Genomic DNA, 25,444 nt, shown 5'->3' with positions numbered 1-25,444 from the left:
CCAACATATGACTAAAGGCTGCAAAGGAAAAATACACACTTCAAACATCTTGAGTTAGCGTTTGAAAAGAGTGTGTTCAGTAGGCGGTGGTTTATGATGTTCATTGTGCTGTTGTGCTGTTTTATCGCAGTTAAACTATTCTTTGACATAAGCTGTAAGTGTTAAAAAGAATTTGTTTGCAAGGATGGCTTAAAGAAGAGTGTTGAAATTGAAGTGAGATGTTCTCCTAGTGAAAGCATACGAGATAAAATGAATATGAACTGCAGTTGTGTATTCTCTCTTTATGGTAGCCTCATAAAATGAGTTACCATTACCACCATAAGATGGTCCTTATCTTTTTCTGCTACTTTAATTTAGACATGATGCAACTCACAGCTGAACAAGACTAAATTAAATCAAATATGATATTACATTAGGCTTGGATAGGCTCCAGCAACCCCATGACTCTAAACTGGATAAGCAGAAAAAGGATGTATGCATAAATCTTGCATAGTGGATTTCCACTTACTTGACAGGAAGTCTCATGTATTTCATGTGTTTCTCAGCATGATCATCCATCAATCCGATGTGGAAACCAAGTGCCAGCAGGGTCCTCCAATGAAGAACAAAACTTTGAAAATTCACTACTGCAGCAGACACTACTTACTAATTACTAAATATTAGCACAAGGTCTGTCACAATCTTTTTTTTAATAAAAATCGTTCAATAAATAAATAAAAAATAAATGAAAATAATAATCAAGCACACTGGGTTTTTATTATTATCCATCCATTCGCTTCCGCTTATCCTTTTCAGGGTTGCGAGGGGGCGCTGGAGCCTACCCCAGCTGTCATAGGGCGAGAGGCGGGGTACACCCTGGACAGGTCGCCAGTCTGTCACAGGGCTAACACACAGAGACAGACAACCATTCGCGCTCACATTCTCTCCCGCATTCACACCTATGGGCAATTTGGATTAATCAATTAACCTATCCCCACAAACTGGACGTCTTTGGACGGTTGGAGGAAGCCAGAGCACCTGGAGGGAACCCATGCAAACACGGGGAGAACATGCAAACTCCACACAGAAAGACCCCAGATGGTGGAATTGAACTCAGGACCTTCTTGCTGTGTGGCAACAGTGCTAACCACCGTGCCACTGTGCTGCATTATTATTATTATTATTATTATTATTGTTGTATGAAACAGAACAGAGCTCACCTGAGTGTGTCCTGTGCCATATGAAGGTTCTGGTTTCTCTCATGCTCTGGCAGCTTGGAGAACTCCACCAGACAAGGATCATGTCTCTTACCTTCATCCCTCACCTGTTTGAGAGAGACGTTATTTTGCAAGGCAAGCAAAAACCATGTGGATTTCTTAAAAACTAATCGTAATGATGATTCATTAGAGTGTCATTGAGCCTCATTTCCTTACGTTTTGCTTCCAAGGAGTCTTTCTTTGGAAACAAATTAGCTAACAGCATTACAGTCTTTGTATCTGACCATCTTAACAGAAATGTTCTTTTTTTGCTTGTTTGTTTAAGCCACTTCAAACTGACCAATGATTTATTCAACCATAAGAAAGCATCCAACTCAAAAGATAAACTAGTGTTGTGGCAACACGTAACAGAAAACTGAGCAATTTTAAATTGTATGTTTGGACACTTTGTTACTAGCAGCCGATCACAAAAACACATCGTTTGCTCAGATTTCTTTAGCTGACAAATGCCAAAGATAACACAGGCTGACAGGCATAAAATAGTATTTTCTGCACCAACAAGATGATTCCTAAAGAGCTATTAGTTGAAAATTTGGCATATCTAGGCATGATGTGCAATGTGTCCATAAATTGAGGAAACTGGACAAGTGGAGGATCAAGAAAGATTGGCAAGCTTAAAAAAAAAATCTACAGAGGATGTCATGTCCTTCAGGTGATCCATCTGCTGTTTGCTGAAGCCTCATCAGAAATGCTCTCAGCAGCTGTCAAGAAGCTATTGTTAAGGAAGGAAAATGTGGAGAAAAGCCCGAGGTATGCCAAATTGCACAAGAAATGGACTGAAAATCACTGACAGCAGGTTTTATCAAGTAATGAATCCAAATTTGAGCTATTTGGTTCAAAAAATCATCAGTATATATGGAGAAGGTACAACAGTAAGTGTGAAACTGTTACATTTTGGGTCTGCATTTCAGCTAGTGGTGTTAGGGATCTTGTGAAAACTGATGGAATTATGAACGCAGAAGAGTGCCATCAGGTTTTGATCCACCATACAATACCATCTTTCAGCATGTAAATGACGCCAAACACACTCCCAGTGCAGTCATGGACTGGCCTCCCCAGAGCCTGGGCATCCGGCATCAATAATCATACCAGAGAAAGGAACAAAAGGCAGCCAGCATCCAAAGTAGAGCTTTGAATGTCCTTCAAGAAGCCTGGATAACTTTTCCTAAAGACTACTTAAAGTAATTACAAGAAAGCTTGCCAAAGAGAGTTTAGGCTGTGTTGAGAAATAAAGGTGGTCACACCAAATACTGATTTTCAAGCTTATTAAAACTTTATGTACTCTGCTTACCTTACATACTTCACTCCATGGATATCTGCATGTTTCAGTAAATCAGTGCATTTATTTTTCCTTTTCCTCTTAAAATATATGAAGAAATGAGGGGTGGCTCAAGACTTTTATACAATACTGCGTATCAGTTATGCAATGTTATAAAATTGCTTTTTTTATGACACTTTTCTTACTGGTCCATGTGTCCATCCGAGATCAATCTTGTCCATTACCCAGAGCTCATGGATATTCTCAGCCATTTTTTCTCGAATGTCCTCAAGTTGTGGAGGCAATACCACCTGTAGGGTAAAAGTACTGCATAAGTACCTAAACTACTCTGACAATGTATCATTTCTCTGAGCAAATTATTCTCTATAAATTAGTTATAAAGACTTTAAGTATACAAACAATGTACCTTTGTAAAACGAGATTTACCTTACTGATGTCTATTGTTGTCGGAGTGAAGGTAACTGGAGTGACAGGCACTAAGGGGCCAATAAGCGCTTGTTTCCCTTCACCATGATGCAAAATGTATTCTTGACACCGCTGCACCTTCAGTTTGACTTTTGGGAGAAGAGCTTCAGAGCAAGAAGCATAAGCTGGAGGTGGCAGGAAGCGAAACTCTCCATTCCTTCCCCCAAACAGAAAACGAACTCTTGTTTTGTTTTCCAAGAAAAGAGACAAGGAAAATTTATTGTTTTGTGGATTTCTTAAAACAAAACATTATTATAATTATAAAAGAGTAAAAAAAACCAAAAAAAAAACAATAATTGTGTTGATACTAACTTTACTCCAGCAGAGAAGCTGACCACAGGATAAAGAAGTCCATTAGCATTGAAGTTCTCAAACATGCCCTGCACAGGTAGACCATTGACCCGGAATGAGATGCAGGGAATGCTGAGGTCAAGGCAGCAGCTAACGACATCATCATCTTTTAGTAGGTGAGGAAACGGGGAGCTGACTTTCCGGCTCACACAGCCTAAGATTCAGGAGACGCACTCATTAGTTTTCATATTTACATTTTTAATGTTTCTGTACAACTTAAGATGGGAATTCAAGTGCTTTGTGCTTTATTAAATGGAAGCACTACAGCTAAAGTAAAATCAAATGAATGTTTTATAGCATTCATAAATGTAAAACATATTGTAAAGATTAAGGCACTTTAGGAACACGCCTCACAGCAGAGCCATTCCTGATAATTAGAAACATCAATGATAATCTACTGCTGTCCACACTAAATAAGAATAAAGTGCAACGAGCCAGAAAATGTTGACACGTTTCATGTTTTACACGAGATGTCTGTGTTGCACAAGCAAATCTTTATCACAATACAAAGGTTTACTTTTTGTTTTTATTTTTTTGATGAAGTGCAATCATCACTACTGCAAATTGAGATTGTAATTGCCTCCACTGCTCTCTCTCTCTTTTCTGTCCATGTTAAACATGAAAGAAAAAAGTAATATGTTAATTGTTCTCTGTGGATAATTAAGTGATGCTCAGCAATTGCAGTCACAGCTTTTATTGCAATAACTACAGACATTTCAATTATTCTGAACAAGGAAATTAGAAATTATCTATTATAATGCATTTTGTGCTTTAATTGCCATGGTAATCCTCCCATGTGTAGCTTTTGAGGCACTAAAGTAATGTGCTAAGACTTTCAAACTGACTTGTTATCATGTTTGTAACAGCTACAGACTCTGATATTTGTCTTTGGAGTATGTGGAGTTTACTCGTCCTGTAAACTCTTGTGATCAGTGTTATACAATAATGTTAAACAGACCAAGCTGTTTATCAGCTGTTTGAGCTCATCCTCACCTGACCAGAGGTGAAGTCCATCAAAGCCATACGAGCAGAGGTCATCTCCCACTCCATTTCCCCCCCAGCCCTCGCCGCCTGTCGGCCTGGGCTGGTAGCCTTTCATGCAAGCCCAGCCGACACGCAGGTGTGTGGGCTCAGATGTGAGAAAGGGGTTGACGTGATCCACAACCAGCTCGTAGTACCACCTGCGATACTGGGATGAATCTTCTCCCATAGCTAGGAAGATGTTTGGCCTCATGCTGTTGTCACATAATATGCAGAGAAATGTGGCAAAAAAGGCAAAAAGGACAGAGAAATTTCAGTCAACTCATCTTTTAAGATTTTAGTGTATTTGGTGTTATCATAAATGAATTTTGAAATAATTTACAATGCATATGAGTAGTCTGCTCACAAATAAAAGTGAAATTCATTCTGCGTCAATATGACAACTTAATTAGATACATGGTGCACCCATACAACTAATTTTTAAGCTGTGACACTCTTAATTAGCAAAGCTCAGTGTTTGAAACATTCAGGTAGTGGGCTTTTACTTTTAAGTGCTGCTGATAGTCTGTAATTACAAGTTAACTTGGAGAGAGTCAAACTTTGGGAACGTTAAGTTTGTGTCCACACTCTAAGCCAGTAGGAAAACAGACTTCAGCATAACATTGCTGTGTGCTCTCAGCCAGAAATTGTTTATGACATAAAACACTGTGTGAAATGTAAGTAAAAATAGGATGCAACAATATGCATTTGTCATAAACCCAGATTTTATTCACTATAGAGCATGGGAAACAAATGTTTAAACTGAGACATTTTACTATTTCATGAAAAATATTAGCTCATTTTGAATTTGATGGCAGCAAAACATGTCAGAAAGGTTGGGACTGGACAACAAAAGGCTGGAAAAGTAAACGGGACTAAAAAGAAACAGCTGAAGAAATATTTTGCAACTAATTAAGTTCGTTGGAAACAGGTAAGTAAAACGAGTGGGCATAAAAAGACCATCAGTTTCTCAGAAGTAAAGATGAGAAGATGTTCACCAATCTGCCAAAACTTGTATCTACAAATTCTGGAACAATTTCAGAATAATGTTCTTCAAAATAAAATTGTGAAGATTTAGAATATCCCATCATCTACAGTACATAACATTATCAAAAGACTCTCTAAGCACAAAGAACAAAGTGAAAACTCAATATTGGAATGCTGTGCTCTTCAGCTGCATTGCATCATAACAGGCATAATTGTGAAGTGGATATTTGAGCAAGACAATGCTAAGCCACATACTACATATGCTGCAGCAACACGGCACCATCACTGGAGAGATTTGGTCCTTGTTGAAACAAAAATAAGTCTATCCAGGACTGCTGACCAGCTGGAATTGTATATGAAACAAGCATGGGACAACACTCCTCATCCAAAATATCCAGCATCTGGTCTCCTCAGCCCTCCCTCAGATGTTTATTGACTATTGTTAAAAGAAGAGAAGGCGGTACTTACTAGTAAACATATCCTTTTTTGATATGTTGATGTGTTGCTATCAAATTCAAAATGAACTTTTCTAAAACTGGTAAACTTTTCCAGTTTAAACATCTGAAATGTTTTCTGTGTTTTACTGTAAATAGAACCTAGAAAACATGCTCTATTGATCTGAGATTTCAAATCACTGCATTATGTTTTCATTAACAATTTACACAGTGTCCCAAGTTTTTTTTAAATTAGGTTTGCAGTTCCAACAACTCCAAAGTTCAACTGATTAAACTTTGGACTTAAATTTAGATTCATGTCAAATCAGTAAATCCAGCAAATGAACTTTAATTATCAATGGGACTCTCAAGCACCCAGCCATTAAAAAAGCAGTGCACTGAAGTCAGTAAGCCACTTTTATTGTGTAAATAAAAACTTAATCAGCATTTGAAATACCAGCTAGTATACATGTTTTTAGTTTTACTCATAAAAGGCTGGATTGAGGCTAGATAAAATGCATGGAAAGAATAGATTAAAGGCAAAAATGTAAAAAGAAGAGAGCATCTGGAAGAACTGTCACACTGTGGTAGGTGAGGGAGAGAAGATGAAAGAAAATTGATGAGATAAAGGAAATCAGAATGAAAGCAGATGTACTAATGAAGCATTTATTGGAACAAGAAGTAAAAGTGATAGAATGAGAAATTGCTTTAGGAGGAAAGGAGAGCTGGGGCATGGACTGAGCAGGTGTGAAGAATATGAAACAAAATAAGCTATAAAGCCTGAGGAATAAAATGGGCTGCTGATGGAAAAAAAAGCATGATAAAAGAAGGCAGCTGCTAACAGAGAAAGGGCAGATTGGGCAGAAAAAAACTTGCTCAAAGGAAAAGGGAAATGGAAACTGCGTACAAGATCAGATTGGCACAGCAGGTCAAAATATTGAGAGACAGAAGAAGAGCACGGACTATGATGAAACTGGCTAAAAAATGCCTCCGTTGAGTCATACCACCTCGGGCTTAAGGTAATCTTTCCAAACTCTCACGAGACGAGGGTGAGACAAAGACATCTAAGCTCTGACATCAACATTATTGTTCCGATCTATTCAGATGTAAAAAAAAAAATTATGTAGCAATCGAAGAGATGACACTGGAGGAAAGTATTTAATTAAATCCAAAAGAGAAAAAAAACCCCAAAAACGAATGTCACGCTGTAGAAAAATCTGAAATATTTCTGGTATCAAGGATGTGACATCTTTATAAATGAAAAACAAGAATATCAAGGCCCGTGGGAGTCAGAGCGCCACAGTTGACAAATAACACTCAGCTAAACAAATGCATGTGCGAGCATGAGAAGAGCCAGGGAAAGAAACCCCTATTCAGTTATTTGCCAAACATAAATACAGCATTGTGCAAAGGTTCTAGGCCACCCTCCCATTATGTCATATTTATTTCACATTAAAAAAAATGGAAAATAAGTGCACTGATTTATTAAAACATCTGCAAACATACATGGAAATAAAGTATACAAGGCAAAAAGTTTGTATATTCGATTCAGTGTAGCCTGAACTTTTTAACGTAACTTTCTTATAATTTCTTTATATAGTCTTCAGGAACAGCTCTCCAGGCTTCTTAAAGGACATTCAAAGCCCTTCTTTGGATGCTGGACGCTTTTTGTTCTGTTCTCTGTTGAGGTGATCCCTCACTGCTTCAATAATGTTAAGGTCTGGGTTCTGGGGAGCCCAATCTATGACTGAAAGTGTTTCACAGTGGGTTTTTCTATCCAGGTGCTTTTGCAGGGTCAGGTTAAACAATTGGACTGAAAATGAATGAAAAAGCAGCCAATTTCCAAAGAAATACTTTGAAAGACCTCCAGAAACCCCGGGGAGAAATTGCTGTCTCCTTGGAGGCAAAATATAAAGAAATGAGGGGTGGCTTTAGACTTTTGCACAGAACTGTAAAAGCTACCTACTTAATATGTTGTTCTTTGTGCTACTTTGCATCTGATTTTTATGTGTAGTGAAAAACAATAATCCAAAATCAGAGTTCTGTCTGAATGTAGAGAAATCCAGAAAATTTCAAAGTAAAAAGCATGAGTAGAAGGGCAAAAAGACAAAAATAAAAAGCGGTCCTGTTTGGAAACCAAATTATAAAATTACCTGGTGACCTGATTAACGAGACGTGTTTGGAGTAGCAAATCTCTGTCTGGCAGCAGACTGTCACAGATGAGGTTCTGATTGGACCGCACCGCCACACCATGGCACACACACAGAGAACAAAGCACCTCCAGCACCTGGAACACAACCTGTCAGCTCTTCATGTGGCAATAGCTCAATAAGCAAATGGAAATGATCCGACATCAGGAAACAGATTGGAAACTGTTATTATAGCTGTTAAAAGTGAAACACTATGTCTATGTTACTAGACTGGTGAGAAATGTGGAATTTGCTTAAGCCTCATAAGGACAAATTCTGAGAGAAAACTAGGATAATAACAAAGGACTTTTTGTATTTATTTTAATTAATTCAGACATGCCTCTGTAGCCAAAAAGCTTAATAATGACATTACTGGCCATTCGGCATCACTTATTAACCATGCACTTAACTTCAATCTTATTTTTATATTAAATACACACAAAAGCCTTCTAAACACTACCCTGGGGTTGCATCCATGCTTGTCCAGAAATGAGATGACAGACTGAATGTGTTGGTCCTTGATGGCATTGAGAGCTTCAGGGCTTTCCACAAGGACGCAGTGAAGAACCTCCAGGACTCCTGTAAATATAACTGCCCGTTATTGTGTGGATGATAACCTGCATACCTCTATACTTCTATATTATTAGGTATAAATCCCAGACAACACACAATAACCAATGTCAAATATAATATAAATATATACTGTAAAATGTCAATACACAATGGCTGATGAAGAAAACATAAAGCAAATCCAACAAACCAGAAGAGGCCTCCTGCCGTTCTAGCCTGCTAATCAGCCAGTCCAGCGAACCTGAGAAATTAGCACAATTTGCACGGTTTCCCTGGAGCAGAGCAGCTTAAGAGGAAAAAAAACAACAAAAATATTAACAGACAATAAGATAATAAGAGGAACCCTAACAGATTAGGAGATATTTGTGGTATCTTCAAAAAATAAGTATGGTGCCATCTATACTACTCTCACCCAACAGCTCATAGAAATGGTTGACGATGGTCTCCCACTCCTCTCCTGTGTCACTCTGAACAGCCTCAGCAAAATGAGAAGCACTACTATACTGGTGTAGACGGTCAATACAATCTAAGACCAAATCTATCACACCCTGAGAAGAAAGGGAGGCACAGTTAGGGAAGAGTGAGGCATAGCACACGTAGGACTCATTCACACTTATCGATTTACCTCTTTTTGAAACATGTTCTGTCGATTCTTTAGCCCCGCCATGCTGTTCTGTTTAGCTTCATGGCCTAGCCCCTCCAGTGGAGGCTGGAAATAGATTATCAGATCCTGCAGACTGCGTGTCACTGTCTCCACTGGCAGGCTGACAGAGGGGATATTTACCTCTTGGTTAAAACCATCAAGTTTCCTAAAGGAAAAAAAAGTTTGTTTTTAGACTCTACCTACAAGTCTTCCAAATTGTCTTGTAATATAATTACTGCTACTATCACCAGCCAAACTTGTGTTATTCTCAATCGATGGAGTAAAGACAGAGGGTGTTATACTGGCCTATGAATTGTTTTGTTTTTTTTTACAAATAAAAGACTCAAAATTTGACAACCAAATGTGAGACAGACAGACAGACAGACAGACAGTATCTGAGCCCCAAGTATTCTCATCATCCAGATTTCTTGTAATTATGACATGGCAATTCAAAATTATCAGATAAGGTAAAAAAAACAGAGCAAAGCATTAGTTCCAGCAGCCCACAAAGTCAAGCTCAGCTGCAATCACTGCAGATCATCTGATCTCAGTGTCAGCCCACATCAGCTGATACCCATCTACACAGCTAACTTGTTGTGTCATAGAGGGCATGCTATTTAAGCTTCTTGAATCTGCCCAGCTCCTTCCTTGACGCTGTATCTGAGTTGACTGCTTTGTTTAGTTCTGGAGGGTCTTGCTGCTGCTCTTCCCACCTCCAGCTTTTCATGTATGCATACACAAGGGCGGGGAGATGCTATCAGAGCCACGATGCCAAGACGATAACATCACTGGTCTTCTGATTGTATGTATATATCATAAACATATCTACAAAGCTAATGCTGTAAACCCACGCTCAGTTGGACATGTAGTGTGACATTTAGCATTAAGCCAGCACTGCAGCTGTAAAAAACTGTCGCTAAGTTATTCACAAATGACTGAAGGTCTTAATCCAGCATCCTGTACCTTACAAAGCGAGTGAAGAGGAGAACAGCACTCCGGATTAGTCTGGCAGTATGAGATTCTTCCCTCTGAGAACGAGACAGTGTCAGCCCGTCGTCCATATGCCCTTCACTGTGCAAAATTGCCTGAAAACACATCATTTGCAATTATATCCAACAGATTCTTTTGCCAGATTCTTTAGTCCAACACTGTTGGTTAACTGCCAGTGATTGTCTTATTATAGTAATACTGAGTATACAAGTTCACCTTTCGCTGAGCTCCACCCATATGGGACTTGGCATCAGCAGCTTGGTATGTTAGCCAGAGCCCAGAGGCTACATGTTGAAGAAAACAAATGGAATCTCCATATTTGATCTCTGGGATTCCCATCCCATCAACATCAGTCTTTGTGTTGGTGTCAAGCTTCTCCTAAACACAAAAAATGCATTAAATATTCTTATTTTTCTAACTTTTCTCTTTTAATAAACACAAAAAACTCAAACAAATGACATTACAGTCTATATCTCTAAAGACTCAGAACACCACTGAAATGTCCAGTGTATTTCTCATATCACCCCTCACCTTTGATGATCGAAAGCAGAAGGAGGTTGTATTGATGTCAGCTTTGTCCCGATCAACCAGCTGCAGACCTTTCTCCTCTGTGAGACCCAGGTATCTTCCAGTAGTAACGTGGCACAGTCTAAATGGCTGGCCCCAGCATGTATGCCTACCACTCCAACTGGAAAACATCAAGAGAGGAAACCAAGCACTCCACAACATTTAGTTATTCCTCATAACTGTCAAAATCCCTATTAGCATGCAGGGGACATGGGGAACTAAGTTCTGACATCTGACATCAAGTATGACTCTAACAATTGTGCACACTCTTTCAGGCAAAAACAGAAATTCTGTTGCTGGTGGTGACCTGGTGCAACACGTACAACATTACCTCTCTATATACTGGTATTTTCTAGTAACAACATTAGAACTATAGAGCTCGAATAGAATAGCGCTTAAAAGCAACATATTTATTGATACTCAAAGTGAGCGGACGCCACATTCCCTGTACACTTACACAACTCGCAGAATCTCCAGCCTCCAGAGAGACCGGGCATGACCGGAGACTGATCCAATCTCATAATGCATTATCCTAGATTAAGAAAACAGACATAGTCAGAGGAGTAAAGGACGTTTCCGCGAGCTGACTTGGGAGGAGACTGGTCTTTTCGACTAACCTTTGAAGCTCCTCTCCATGCTCTGTAGAGGGAACAGTCAGACATGCGTCACTATGGCTGTGGAGTAGCCGAAGTGTTTCACCCCCCTTCAGGTATCCTAGAGTCAGCAAGAAAAAAAAACATTTATTGCTTTGAAGTGGTGAGTAAAACATGCAACATTTCACATAAGTAGCACAAAAGCTAATCTATACAACTGTAGTAAAAGCTCTAGCGACTGCTAACCTTAAGTTTCAATATTTGCAGCTTCCTTTTGACTGATCTTAAACAGAATTTTATAAAGAAACAGAGACATCACATGTTATTTAAACCCCTTCACACTAACATGTGGTCAAAGAGGTGAAGTGGTGAGTAAAACAGGCCTTGGGCTGCAAAACAATATATAACCATTAGGGAGACAGCAGGAACATTAGCACAGAGCAAAAACACACACACACAGATACACGCACACACCACATAAGTGACCCTACATCCAGGGAAGACATCAGTGGTGATAGAGTCATTTCCATGCTATAGATAAAACCCCCTCCAGACATGTGAAGAATTCTCTCCAGGAAAGAGGAATCTTATAATCCAAGACTTGCCACAAAAGAGAAGACTTCAAAAGGGCAAAAACAGAGGGTTCACCACAAGGTGCAAAACAAGTCTCAAGATCAGAAAGGGAAAAAAAGATTTGCCACAAACACCCAAAAACATTTAGAGCAATGCTTGACCACCATTATTTGGATAAGTGATCAACCTGAAGTATGACGAGGGGAAAAGGGAATGAAAAAGCTGGAGAAGCTCATGATTAGAAACATACAATATCCTCTTTAAAATTCTGTGAAGCCAGTGTGATGCATGGGCAAAAAAAGGCACCAAGACCAACTAACAAACAAAAAGTATCTAAAATATAGACTGTTTTTTCTTTTTTTTTTAATTAGCAAAAAACCTGAAAACAACAACAACAACACAGAAATCCAATTCTTCTGTCATCCCCATGGTTTCAGACTTGAGAAAGTATTAAAACTACACACTTGATTTATTATGGTTTTAATTTGTTGAATTACATCTGCTCTCTGAAATTCTGAGCCTTTGTATGAAAATGGTTAAGGCAATATTTTTGTTAAAATTAAAGCTGAAAGTCTGTACATATTCATTTCATGTTATTTCAGTGTAACTGCTTTAATTGAATACTTGTGGAAAACCTCTGGAATCCATCTAAACTGCATCAGCATTGAGCTAACTTTATATTTTGCACACAATTAATAATTGTTCAAAAGCCCATAGCATCTTTATGAACTAGCATTTGGTCCCCTCAATTTATTAAAACACAGCTTTGATGTATTATTTATTACTTACATATTAACATTATCTGCAGTGCAGAAACTGAAGGAGCTGTATTTCTTGGAAGCAAAAGAATCAGGTGGATTATCTAAATTGAGAAAGGAGCTACTTTGCAACATGTTTAGAAAGCAAAAGGAAACAAAACTTGCCTTGAGCAACGGCGCGTCCAGAGCAGATGGGAGCAACACTCCAGAGGGTCTGCTGGAAGGCTGCATTAACAATCAGACTGTCACTCAAGCTTTTGTTGTCAGATGCAGTGCCAAAGGAAAGGTGCTGGGAAAAAATAAAATGGCATTAAATATATTCTCATCAACAATAAATACAACTTGTCTTTATTTTATATCTGAAGCCATTAAGCCACACAACATATTAGAGGCAGGAGAAAATGCAACTTTTGCCAGGTACTGTGTGAAATAACTCTGAGGTTCACTTGCTAACCAGCCTAACCTTTTGATTATGATTCCAACCTCTTGTCAGTCTTGTTGAGGGGCAGGTAGTTAACAAACACTAAATGCAGTCATGGCTGGAGCTCTTGGCAAGCGACCAATGGAGACTAGCCGGCCAACTAGGATTGTTTTTAGCATTAGTAATGGATCGCTGCTCTCTTGCCACTGCCCTTGTCACAATTATGCTTTCCCATACACTACTTACAATGTCCCCTGGCCCACCACCGATAGACCAAACCTGATCCCAGCGGATGAGACCACAGCATGGTGTCATTCCAAAAATATTTGTGCATAGCCATAAACTGGCTGTTAAACATAAAACATATAAACGTGCAACCCTTTTCTGCTACCTCACTGTCTACAAAATGAACTTTTAACCAGGTTAGTGTGCTTGATATTTAACGTAGTGGAGGCTCACTCAGAGTATATTTTTTGCCATTAAGAAAAACTTCAGTTTTGTTCTGACTCACCAAGTATCTCTCTGAAGACACATTCACAAGTATGAGGTCATCACCTACGCGCACCTTCTCACCCTCTGACCTCTGTCTGGATGCTGGATGGACAGTCCACCAACACGCCTCCCCTGAACCACACACAGAATATAAACAAAGGGAAATAAGCAGTTCACAGACAGCTGATTTAAAAAATATTATAATTGTAAAACACAATATAGGGTGGGAGCATCGCAAATACCTTAACAAAGAAACTATTTTAACTGATCGTTCAAATAAATACCTGCTTTGTCCTCTTGCAGGCCAACATCAAAAGCCAGCTTGTCAGTTGAAGACTGAGAAGAAGACAAGCAGCTGAGGTACTGGATGTGAAATAAACAACAGGTAAATAATTCAGTGAACATACCAAAATATTCTTTACAAAAATAACATCAGTGTGGGAACATCAAGATTTTATTTTCTTTTTATTAAAAGTAAAACAAAAACAAAAAACATACCATTTATATATTACACAAACTCTATTTAACCATCCAGATCCACAAATATGCTTCACTAAGTACCCCTATTCAACTGCTTACAAATAAAAAGATCTAATTAATCAATCACAACTTATCAACTCAAAGCATTTAGGAATGGAGACATGGTCAGGATGACCTGCTGATGTTCAAACTGAGCATCAGAATGGGGAGAAAAGCTGATTTAAGCGACTTTAAAAGTGACATGGCTCATGATGCCATACAGAAATCTCAGTATTTCAGAAATTGTTAATATTCTGAGATTTTCCTGAACAGCTATTTTTAGGGTTTATGGAGAATGGTCTGAAAATGAGTGAGCAGCATTTCACTGGACAAAAATGCCAAAGATCAGAGGAGATCAGAAGCCAGACTGCTTCGAGCTGACAGGAAGGCAACAGCGCCTCAAATAACCACTCCTTACGACCAATGAATGCAGAAGAGCGTCTCAGAACGCACAATATTTTTCACCTTGAAGCAGATGAACAGCAGCAGAAGAACAAATCCAAGTGCTACTTCTGTCAGCTTAAAACAGGAAACTGAAGACACAGTTTGCACAGGCTCACCAAAGTCAGGCAACAGAAGACTGGAAATTGGAGATTTTTGCCTGGTCTCATAAGTGCAACATTCAAATAGTAGCACCAGAATTAGGCATAAAAAACATGAAAGCATGAATCAGTCTTGCCTGCATCAATAGTTGAGGCTGCTGTGGGGGTGTAATGGTGTGACATGTATTTACTTGGAACATTTTGGGCCCCTTATCTGAGCATCATTTACAAACCACAGCCTGCCTGACTGTTCTTACTGACCATGTACATCCCATTAGGACGACAGTGTACCCATCTTCTGACGGCTGCTTCCAGCAGGATAATGCTCCATGTCACAAAGCTCAGATCATCTCAAACTGCTTTCTTGAACATGAGAATGAGTCCAGTGTACTCAAAAGGCCTCCAACGCCACAAGAACGCAATCCAAAAGAACACCTTAGGATGTGGTGGAACAGGAAATTCCCATCATGGCTGTGCAGCAGCTGTGTGATGCTATCATGTCAACATGCCATCTATCCATGCCATCAAGAATTAACCCTGTAAAGCTTGAACCGTGACATAATTGTCAGAAGATGACATTTGTTTTTAAACTAGAGGGTTTAATGAACCTTGAAATTGAAACAAAAAAATAAGTTTTTATAATTTTTGCTATGTCTAGCATTTTGTGCCGGATGTATTATTGTGTAATTCATTCAGTTTTTTGAAAGAAAAAAAAAAAAATATATATATATATATATAAACATTTAAGCTATATATATATATATATATTAGGGGTGCAACGATACACAAAATTCACGGTTCGGTTCGGTTCAATACTTTGGTGTCACGGTTCGATATTTTTTCGATACAAAAAAATGTTCATGCCTTTTTAATTTGTCATTTATTAAAATTATAAATATATATTTTAACTCAAAAGTACAGTTTTTAAATTTAATGTTGCTGAAATGACAAAGTAATAAAAAAATAAATATCTGATGGAGAAATCCCTCATCTTTGGAAAAGAGAGTTTATTACAGAGAAATGGCTCTTTCCAAAATAAAAGCTATACTATACGCTTCTTCTGGGGTATACTCTCAGCAGCATATTAAACATATCAGGTCCCCATAAGGAGAATCATGTGCTAACGGCTGTCTAAATGACACGGGTAAAGTTTGTAGCATGCGTGCTTGTTGTTTTTGTCTGCTTCCACTTGTCTTTGCACTAGGATGATGTCGGCGTAAATGTGCAGTCATATTCGTTGTGTTCCCACTAGTGCTGTCAGCGTTACTCTGAAATGACGTTAACGCCACAACACGGCAAATCTCCGTTAACGAGCTACCGCGGATCGCCCCGTGCGTGGGGCTGGACAGCGTCAACACGTTAACGAGCAAACTGCACTAACGCAGTAGTTCCCACCCATGTAATTGAACACTGCGTGGCACATCCGACATACTGTTTTACTTTTGTCCATGATGCGCTTACCTTCAGGGTCATACTTCACATGAAGACCAAAATAGTTCCAAAGGCCAGATCTGAATGAGGGTGGGGGAGGTTCAATTTGCCATGCTGCAATGAGCTAAGCTTCTGTCTTGCTAGCTTGCGCTGTGCTCAGTGGATCTGCGCTCGACAGTGCAGCCTAGGCGGAGTAGTCGAACGCAGATCCACTGAGCTCTCAACACAGACAGCATCGTCAGAAGAAAAGTTGATAAAATAAATTAAAAATCTTGTATTGATCGATACACATGCGTACCGAACCGAAAGCACTGTATCGAACGGTTCAATATCGATACGAGTATCGTTGCACCCCTAATATATATATATATATATATATATATATATATATATATATATATACACACATGTACAGGGTGGGCCATTTATATGGATACACCGTAATAAAATGGGAATGGTTGGTGATATTAAAGTCCTGTTTGTGGCACATTAGTATATGTGAGGGGGGCAAACTCCTCAAGATGGGTGGTGACCATGGTGGCCATTTAGAAGTCGGCCATCTCGGATACAACTTTTGTTTTTTCAATAGGAAGAGGGCCATGTGACACATCAAACTTATTGGTAATGTCACAAGAAAAACAATGATGTGCTTGGTTTATTCTTTCATGAGTTATTTACAAGTTTCTCTTTGTTCACAGCCATTGACATGTCGAAGAGGTTAACACGTGAGGAGTGGATCGAAATTGTGTTGATATCTGGTGAACGCAGTAACCGGGTCATTGCAGCAGATTTCAATGCAAGACACCCTACGAGACCACCTATCTCCCATGCTACAGTTGGCAAACTGCTTGCTAAGTTTCGTGAAACTGGTTCAGTGTTGGATTTGCCAGAATGTGGACACAAGAAAACTGTCACTAATGAAGAAACATCAGTGGCTGTCCTAGCTTCATTCAGCAAGAGACCACAGCATAGCACTCGCCGCATGTCACTGGAGAGTGGCATTAGTCGAACATCCCTTCGGCGGATATTAGCTACTCACAAATGGCACCCTTACAAACTCCAGCTACTGCAGCATCTCAACGAGGATGACCCAGATCGGCGCACAGAATTTGCAGTATAGGCAAAACAAAAATTGGAACAGGACCCTCAGTTCACGCAGAAGATTTTGTTCAGTGATGAGGCAAACTTTTATGTGAATGGTGAAGTTAACAAACAAAACCACCCCTATTGGTCTGACACTAACCCACATTGGATGGATCCCTCCAAGACTGTTGGAACAACAAAAGTGATGGTTTGGTGTGGTATATGGGGTACAACGATAGTGGGTCCATTCTTCATCAATGGAAACCTCAAGGCCACTGGATATTTGAAATTGCTACATGATGATGTGTTTCCCTCTTTATGCACTGAAGCTGGCACATTCCCTGAGTTTTTCCAGCAAGATGGTGCACCACCACATTATGGGTGCCAGGTCCGAGCATTCCCACATAAACAGTTTCCTGGAAAATGGATTGGTCATTGTGGGCCAGTTGAATGGCCCCCAAGGTCTCCCAATCTGACCCCCTTAGACTTTTATCTTTGGGGTCATCTGAAGGCAATTGTCTATGGTGTGAAGATACGAGATGTGCAGCACCTGAAACTACGGATACTGGATGCCTGTGCTGGCATTTCTCCTGCGGTGTTGCTATCAGCGTGTGAAGAGTGGGAGAAGAGGGTTGCATTGACAATCCAACACAATGGGCAGCACATTGAACACATTTTATAAGTGGTCAGAAACTTGTAAATAACTCATGAAAGAATAAAGTTACGTTGAAACCAAGCACATCATTGTTTTTCTTGTGACATTACCAATAAGTTTGATGTGTCACATGGCCCTCTTCCTATTGAAAAAACAAAAGTTGTATCCAAGATGGCCGACTTCTAAATGGCCACCATGGTCACCACCCATCTTGAGGAGTTTGCCCCCTCACATATACTAATGTGCCACAAACAGGACTTTAATATCACCAACCATTCCCATTTTATTACGGTGTATCCATATAAATGGCCCACCCTGTATATACATATATACATACATATATACATATATACACACACACACACACACACACACACACACACACACACACATACATATATATATATATATATGTATATATATACACACACACACATAAACTGACTCACCATGCCACTGTATGAGTGTAGAAACAATACCGCCTGCCCATATAGAAGGGTGCGATGGCTACCTCCAGCTCCCACCTGTATGTGATTAAAATACACAAACATCAATTTAAGCAGCAGAAAACAGTTAAACAGGAAAAGAGATAAAACAAAGCATCCTTCTGATGTGTAAACAGTTTGTGTACAAGTTATTTAATTTACGATAACTTAAACGTAAACACCAGCTGTTCTAGCTTAACCGTGTTTCTTAGGTCACTGTTTCAAGACTGTGCTATCCATATAAATAAATACAAAAAAATCTCCCTGAAATAATGTCACAGACAAAATCCTTACCCACTTGCATTGTGGTTAATAATATCACTATAATATAAAAACATATACTGACTTTATCATAATATTTCCATTAAATTATACCTCAAAAATAGACATATGTATTGCAAAATGACAATGACAGAAAATCATATGTTTACGGAATAATAAGGAGCACTGAGTGAGAACATTGACTTTATATAAAGGTTATGGGACCTCTGCAGCCAGGTGTTCGCTGTGGGCCAACATCTCCTGCAGGGCTCGCACAGAAAGACACTGGGCCAGGACAAAGCCACACACAGACAAGTCTGGTGGAACATTCTGGTAAAGAAAGAAAAGACATTTGAGTTTTTGAGGTAATTTCATGCCTGGCTGTTCCCTTCACAGGCCAACAGTGCAATTAGTGCCAAAGACCATGGCAAATTGGCAATGGGCAGTCCAAACTGGGAAGGAAGGCCAATAAAAATGCTCGAGTTACAAATACCAATAAGGAACTAAAATTTTAGATACTTAAAAATAAACACAATGTATTGTCCATAGATAATCAGTGTATGAATACATTTAAATTAAATATACATTTTGTGTAACAAAAGTTTACAAAATTAAAGCTTAATAGCTTAAATGTTTGAAATTTAATACAACATAAACAAAATCTAAAGTATACCTGTGGCAGTGAAATATTTGGAAATTTCAGTCATCTCTCTCTTTGTATGACTGGCAAACTGAGTTGTCTGACAGTAAGGGAGGACTGTGCAGTCACACAGGTAGAGCTCCTTACCTTACAGTTAGAGGTGGGCTCAAGCCGGCAAAGTCTGCTGCCAAATCCTTCGGCAGCAAGACATAGCTTCACATGTTCCTCCTGGGAGGTGAAGGTACTCTGCAAAACCACCTCATCTCCCTGTGCAGAACACACACACACAGATGACAGGTTTCAAGTTAGAGAAGCCCACAGAGCGCATTCACATATTGAGATTCACTGGATTTCACCATGAAAGCTTCTGTTGGATAGGATCAGTTAAAGACCTCCATCACACCAAAACGCCTCTGAAATTTTATCTTGTGGATTAATTAAAAAGAAAGTCAGTGAAGCAGTTTTGGCTTCAGAGAAAGAAATCTTCATTCTCTCATATCATGTAATTCGATTCTCTCAGAGGAGGAAACGTGTTTGGCCACAATGACCGAACAAAGAAATTCAGTCCTATTTTGCTTTTTAAATGTTAAAACAACTTTAAACTATGAAATGTGTGAATTTTTAGGTATATCTTCAAAACTGCCCCATTGTGCAGTCCCATTGTAAACACATAAGGAAATCTCAGTCGCTGTCAACATTACCTTATCTGCATTTAAATATCACGTCGGCCAAATTAGGTTTCTCTGTTTATTTGAGGAACTGTAAGGAAGGACAGCAGGCGACAGGCTTCCAAAGTCCAGCCAATAAAACCAACACCTCTCTGTACCCAGGCTGCAAACATCCATATTGGGAAGATACTGCACAGTCTGACCCCTGATTTACCTTTCTTTCCACTCTTCATATCTGCAGTACTCTGCAATCAGTCAAACACACTGTCCAATGCTGAGGTACATTAGAGCATTAGAGCAGGACTTGGAGTCTTTTTTAAGGGACACTTAAATTTCAGATCTAATAGGCTTTCACTTCGAGTGTTTTTGAATTGAAAATGCTGCAGTTTTGTTTGTCTTTTTAAGGTTTCTTGTATTGTTTTAATAGTGGAATAGGGACCTCTTTGCATATAAAAAATGACTAAACTTTTATGACAAATTAAACATTGTTGCCATTTCACAAATGTCATATATTTAATCACTAGGTTTATTATGGTATGTTTTCCCTGTCATCTACTAACTAAATGATAACGAGGAAAGCTCCATCAGGATCCGGGTAGCTTAATACCACGGCTGAACAATTTTGCGGGGGGAAATCCTGCATTTAATATAATAAAGTATGATATCGTAGATGGATCTCGCAAAATGACTTCTCTCCAGTCTATGTGTTGGGCTCAGGATGATGAACATCGCTGGCTTTGTGTGAATGTGTATGTGTCTCAGCCACTCCAGACGCCCTCCATGTGACATGCCCTTATCAGAGGGCAAAGATTACAAGCTGTGAGAGGACAACTTACAGCTGCAGAGCAATAATAGCATCTTGCAGTGAAGATGAGAGAAGCCATTTTTGGCCTCCCTTTGCTGTCACTGTTGTTGCTAAACTATTATCACATTAACATTTTATTATTTATATTTTTTCTTGAATAAAATGCAGCGATTTTAATTAAAATGGGATATGATAATCTTTTAACTGATTGGGATATGCATCACTGTTGACACCTGAACTTAAATAAAGTAGATCAGCTAATCAGTTACTACAGCAATAGACTAAAATCATGACTCATGTGAGTTGGTTTCTGGTTTTTAATAAGGCTATTAGTCAGCTAGCCCCCAAAACAGGTGAAATGCTGTTACTATGACGTGCGTATGGATGCAAATGCGCACAAGACAGTATCATGGTTACATGATTGCAAAATTGCTGCTGACAGAAACCTACATATAACTTTAATTAAACAAATAAATTAATTAAAAAAAACACTAATAACGTTTCAAACAAAGCTAAATAGGCTACCCTAAGTACTACCTTTAGTACAGCTACTTACTAATTATTAAACCTCCGGTGATGGTTGGCTGTTTTGCTAGCCAATGAAGACCTCTGTTTGACTAACTATTGGCCTGTATGTTTAATTTGTAAGCTGTCTGACTCACCGTCCGTAGAAACTGGAATTCATCGTCGCCTTCTCCACTGTCAGTCATTATTTAAACCTTTATGGCCACATTTAACAGTGAATGAGCCAGAAGAGGACAGGGACTGGAGAAGCTGGAACATGAAGGTACACGGCCCTGAGTGTGTGGGCGGAGTCTGCAGTTCAACTCCGGCCATCACGATGCCATTTTAGGAAGGAAAAGTTGAAGCTGTTAACATCTGCTTGAACCTACAAGAGCTCGAAGTTTACTTTAGGGTACAGGATGTGCATTATAACTGCCACTGACTATTGCTTCGAGTGTTTTTTTTCCCTTTAAATTAAATGGATAAAGGTTTAAATATCTAATCAAAACAACTTTGATAGTCTGAATAAGGGGTGTTAAACCTTGGCCCAGGGGCCAAAATCGGCCGGGCAAAGAGTCCAATCCGTCCCACTGGAGAGTTAGAAGTCCTAAATCTGTACTCTCCATCACATTTTCTAAAACGAATAGTTATCTCTATAACTTCTGTTCCCTGAAGGAGAGGAACGAGGTACAACACATAAGTATGGGATATCACGCCCTCGCGTGTCCTGGCTGAAGAAACCTTTATTCACGCCTTTAAGGCAGATGACGTGTGATGACACGCGCACGGCCCCGCCTGCACATATAGCCGCTGTCATCACAGTCATCCCTCAGTTCGATAGCCGCTCTTCACCGAGCCAAACTGCTCAGTGGGGCCACCTTGTGTTGTACCTCGTTCCTCTCCTTCAGGGAACAGAAGTTATAGACATAACTATTCGTTCCCTTTCAGTCGATTCACTCGGTACAACACATAAGTATGGGACATATATACACGCCCCGCAGAGCAGCCACCGAACCGGAATTGGGCCACTACTTCCTTAGTGAGTGGTAGACCCAGCAGAAAGGACAGTATGAGCCACCGAAGGGGCTGTAACGTCCAACCGATAAAACTGCACAAAACTGTGCGGTGATGCCCAACTAGCTGCCGCACAAATATCAGCTACAGGCACCCCTTTAAAAAGAGCCCATGAGGTTGCCATCCCCCTGGTGGAATGAGCCCTCACCCCGTGGGGCAAAGCAAGACCTCTGGTGCTGTATGCCAGTGAGATAGCTTCTATAATCCAGTGGGACAGCCTCTGTTTGGACAGAGATCTACCTCTATTTGGATTGGCGAAGCAGACAAACAGCTGGTCACATAAACGCACGTTCTGAGTGCGCTCAATGTAGGTGCGTAGCACACGCACTGGACAAAGAGAATGCATCCTCCTCTGCTCCTCAGATGCAAAAGGAGGGGAGCAAAAGCTCAGCAACTCAAACTCCATTGAGCTATAAGATGCAGGCATGATCTTGGGAAAATAGGCAGCATTTGGACGCAATACGACCTTGTGGCCATCAGGAGAAAACTGTGTGCAGGCGGGATGCACAGACAGCGCATGAAGGTCACCCACTCGCTTTGCCGAAGCCAAAGCGAGAAGTAATGCAGTCTTATATGAAAGAAATTTCATATCCACAGACTCAATAGGTTCAAACGGGGGGCTACAAAGGGCCTCCAGCACCAAAGACAAGTCCCAAGCAGGGACACTGGACTTAAGCACGGGTCTCAGCCGGCGAACTCCTTTCAGAAAACGTATGGCGAGGGGATGTGCACCTGGTGTCACCCCGTCAAAGCCAATATGACAAGCAGATATAGCTGCTAAATAAACCTTAATTGTCGAAAATGAAAGGCCCTTATCCAGCAGCTCCTGCAGGAATGTCAAAACATCCACAATAGAGCACTGAAATGGGAGAGTATGGCGGTCCTGGCACCATTGCTCGAAGGCTCGCCATTTGTAAGCGTACAAGCCTCTAGTAGATGAGGCCCTAGCGCTCTGAATTGTCGCTATCACACTAGGTGGCAAACCCTTAGCAACCAAGTTTAACCTCTCAGCAGGTAAGCATGAAGGCGCCACAGATCTGGGCGCGGATGAAACACTTCTCCTCCCGCCTGAGAGAGGAGATCCCTGCGGAGAGGAAGCTGCCAAGAACTCGCTGCTAGCAGGCTGATTATTAAAGGGTGTAACCTCCATTCTCTCACCAGAGGACCCCCCCTGGAGAGAAGGTCCGGCCCCAGGTTCAGGTGGCCCGGGACATGGGTGGCTCTCAGAGACAGAAAATGAACACTGCACCATAACAGCAGAGAGCGAGACAGCCTCAACAGGGGAAGAGAGCGTGTTCCTCCCTGCCTGTTTATGTAAGACACCACTGTTGAATTGTCCGTCCTGACTAAGACATGCTGGCCCTCCAGGACTGGACGGAAATGCTTTAGAGCTAAGAACACTGCTAACAGCTCTAAGTGGTTGATGTGCAGCTGGCGCTGAGCTGCGGACCAGATCCCTCTCACTGATGCACCCTTGCACAGCGCTCCCCACCCTCTTAGGGAAGCATCTGTGGACACCACCTTGCGAAACAACACCCTCCCAATCCGAGAGCCCTGATGCAGCAGCCTGGGCTCCCTCCAAGGACGGAGAGCTAGCATGCAAGACGCGGTTAGCGGCAGCCTCCTCCGGGGATGACGCGATGCACACAGGCGGTGAGAGAGAGTCCAGCGTTGAAACGCTCTCATTTTTAACAGTCCAAGTGGCACTACGGCGATCATAGATGCCATCATGCCCAACAAGCGTAATATCGTCTGGAAACGCAGTCTGCGTCCCAGCTGAAACTGAGCGAGGCAGCGATGAAACGCGGCCACTCTGTGCTCCGACTAACGTGCGCGGCTGGAAAGCGAGCATATTTCCAAACCGAGGAAAGAAATCTGCTGACTCGGGATTAGCGAGCTCTTTTGAAAGTGTGACAGAACCAGTGACAGCTGTGTCTCCGCCTGCTCTCTGGAACAAGCTGCGAGAGCCCAGTCGTCCAGGTAGGCTAAGATGCTGATGCCTCTCTCTCTGAGGGGCGCTAGCGCTGCCTCGGCACATTTCGTAAAGGTGCGAGGAGCGAGCGACAGCCCGAACGGCAGCACTAGGTATTCGTAGGCTACGCCCTCGAATGCAAACCTCAGAAACTGCCTGTGTTTCGGGTGTATAGCCACATGAAAATAAGCATCTGTTAGATCGATTGTCGCAAACCAATCTCCCGGACCGACTGCATTCAAGAGCTGTCTGAGTGTTAGCATCTTTAACCTGTACGTACGTAGATACGTGTTCAAGACTCGCAGGTCGAGGATGGGACGAAGCCCTCCCCCTCTTTTCGGAACAACAAAATAGCGGCTGTACCAACCTTTGTTTGTCTCCGAAGCGGGGACCACTCGTATTGCTCTTTTCTGCAATAGCGCCTTTATTTCCTCTCTGAGTATCATGGCCGCCTCGGTGTTGACAGTCGTGTTTACGACTCCTTGGAAACGAGGCGGCTTGACCCGGAACTGCAACCGGTAACCTATGGCAACAGTTCGCAGCACCCACGGAGAGGGGGCGCAAGCGCGCCACTGAGGGAAGTGAGCAGCCAGCCGGCTGACCTGCAGCACCGTCGGCAGGGCGTTGTCGCCCCCAGTGTGTCTGCAGGGAACTGCATCACCTGCCTGACCTGCCTCATTCTGCCCGCAGGCTGAGCATTTGTGATTGTTTGAGAATAAACAACACTCTTTATTGATTGTAACATGGGAACATGTACATTCACACAGTTTGTTGAAGGCACCTTTTCTGGGGCACAACAATGAAAAACAGCGGGAACACTCGATGTGGTCACCTGAACATTTAACACACCTGAACAGGGAGTTACCTGAGGCATTTTGTGTGCAGGGGTTTTGTGCTTGGGAGACAGTGTTAGGAAAGTGCAGCGCCTTCTGGGGCTGACAACCTGAACAGAACTTAAGCGGCACCTCTTGTGCGGCAACAGAGGGGTAAAAGCAGCATCTCCCTGCTGCTGGACCCCTTCTCCACTCGAAACCACAGCTAGGAGAGCTGAGGCTTCTTCCTCCTGGGCGTCGGGTCCCGCTGGGGGCCCGAGGGTGGGCCTTTGCTCCAGGCCGACTGGCGTGGAGCTCGGGCCGGAGGATGTGCTCTCGCTGGCGGCACACCCACTTCAGCAGTGGGCGCCGATCTCTTGCCAGTCGGCAGAGGAGCGGCGTGCC

General features: G+C 41.2%; 1 protein-coding gene across 1 annotated transcript in view; it reads right to left on the bottom strand.

Moving 5' to 3' along the window:
- ryr2b (ryanodine receptor 2b (cardiac)) overlaps positions 1–21,387 on the bottom strand; it is an 80,020-nt gene extending 58,633 nt beyond the window's left edge. Inside the window, 23 exon segments of the mRNA XM_063492190.1 lie at positions 509–592; positions 1,200–1,303; positions 2,721–2,825; positions 2,962–3,181; positions 3,313–3,505; positions 4,345–4,586; positions 7,946–8,079; positions 8,442–8,560; positions 8,742–8,837; positions 8,964–9,099; positions 9,177–9,360; positions 10,158–10,279; positions 10,401–10,562; positions 10,716–10,872; positions 11,209–11,283; positions 11,369–11,465; positions 12,841–12,964; positions 13,608–13,720; positions 13,873–13,951; positions 18,268–18,335; positions 18,750–18,894; positions 19,352–19,471; positions 21,340–21,387. Of these exon segments, the coding sequence (XP_063348260.1) occupies positions 509–592; positions 1,200–1,303; positions 2,721–2,825; positions 2,962–3,181; positions 3,313–3,505; positions 4,345–4,586; positions 7,946–8,079; positions 8,442–8,560; positions 8,742–8,837; positions 8,964–9,099; positions 9,177–9,360; positions 10,158–10,279; positions 10,401–10,562; positions 10,716–10,872; positions 11,209–11,283; positions 11,369–11,465; positions 12,841–12,964; positions 13,608–13,720; positions 13,873–13,951; positions 18,268–18,335; positions 18,750–18,894; positions 19,352–19,471; positions 21,340–21,387 (2,927 nt within the window).
- Positions 21,388–25,444: the final 4,057 nt, after the last annotated feature.

The sequence above is a fragment of the Pelmatolapia mariae genome, linkage group LG13 (assembly GCF_036321145.2).
Source record: "Pelmatolapia mariae isolate MD_Pm_ZW linkage group LG13, Pm_UMD_F_2, whole genome shotgun sequence".
NCBI lineage: Eukaryota > Metazoa > Chordata > Actinopteri > Cichliformes > Cichlidae > Pelmatolapia > Pelmatolapia mariae.
The sequence above is the reverse complement of the archived record's forward strand: the minus strand, read 5'-3'. Positions and strand labels throughout refer to the sequence as shown.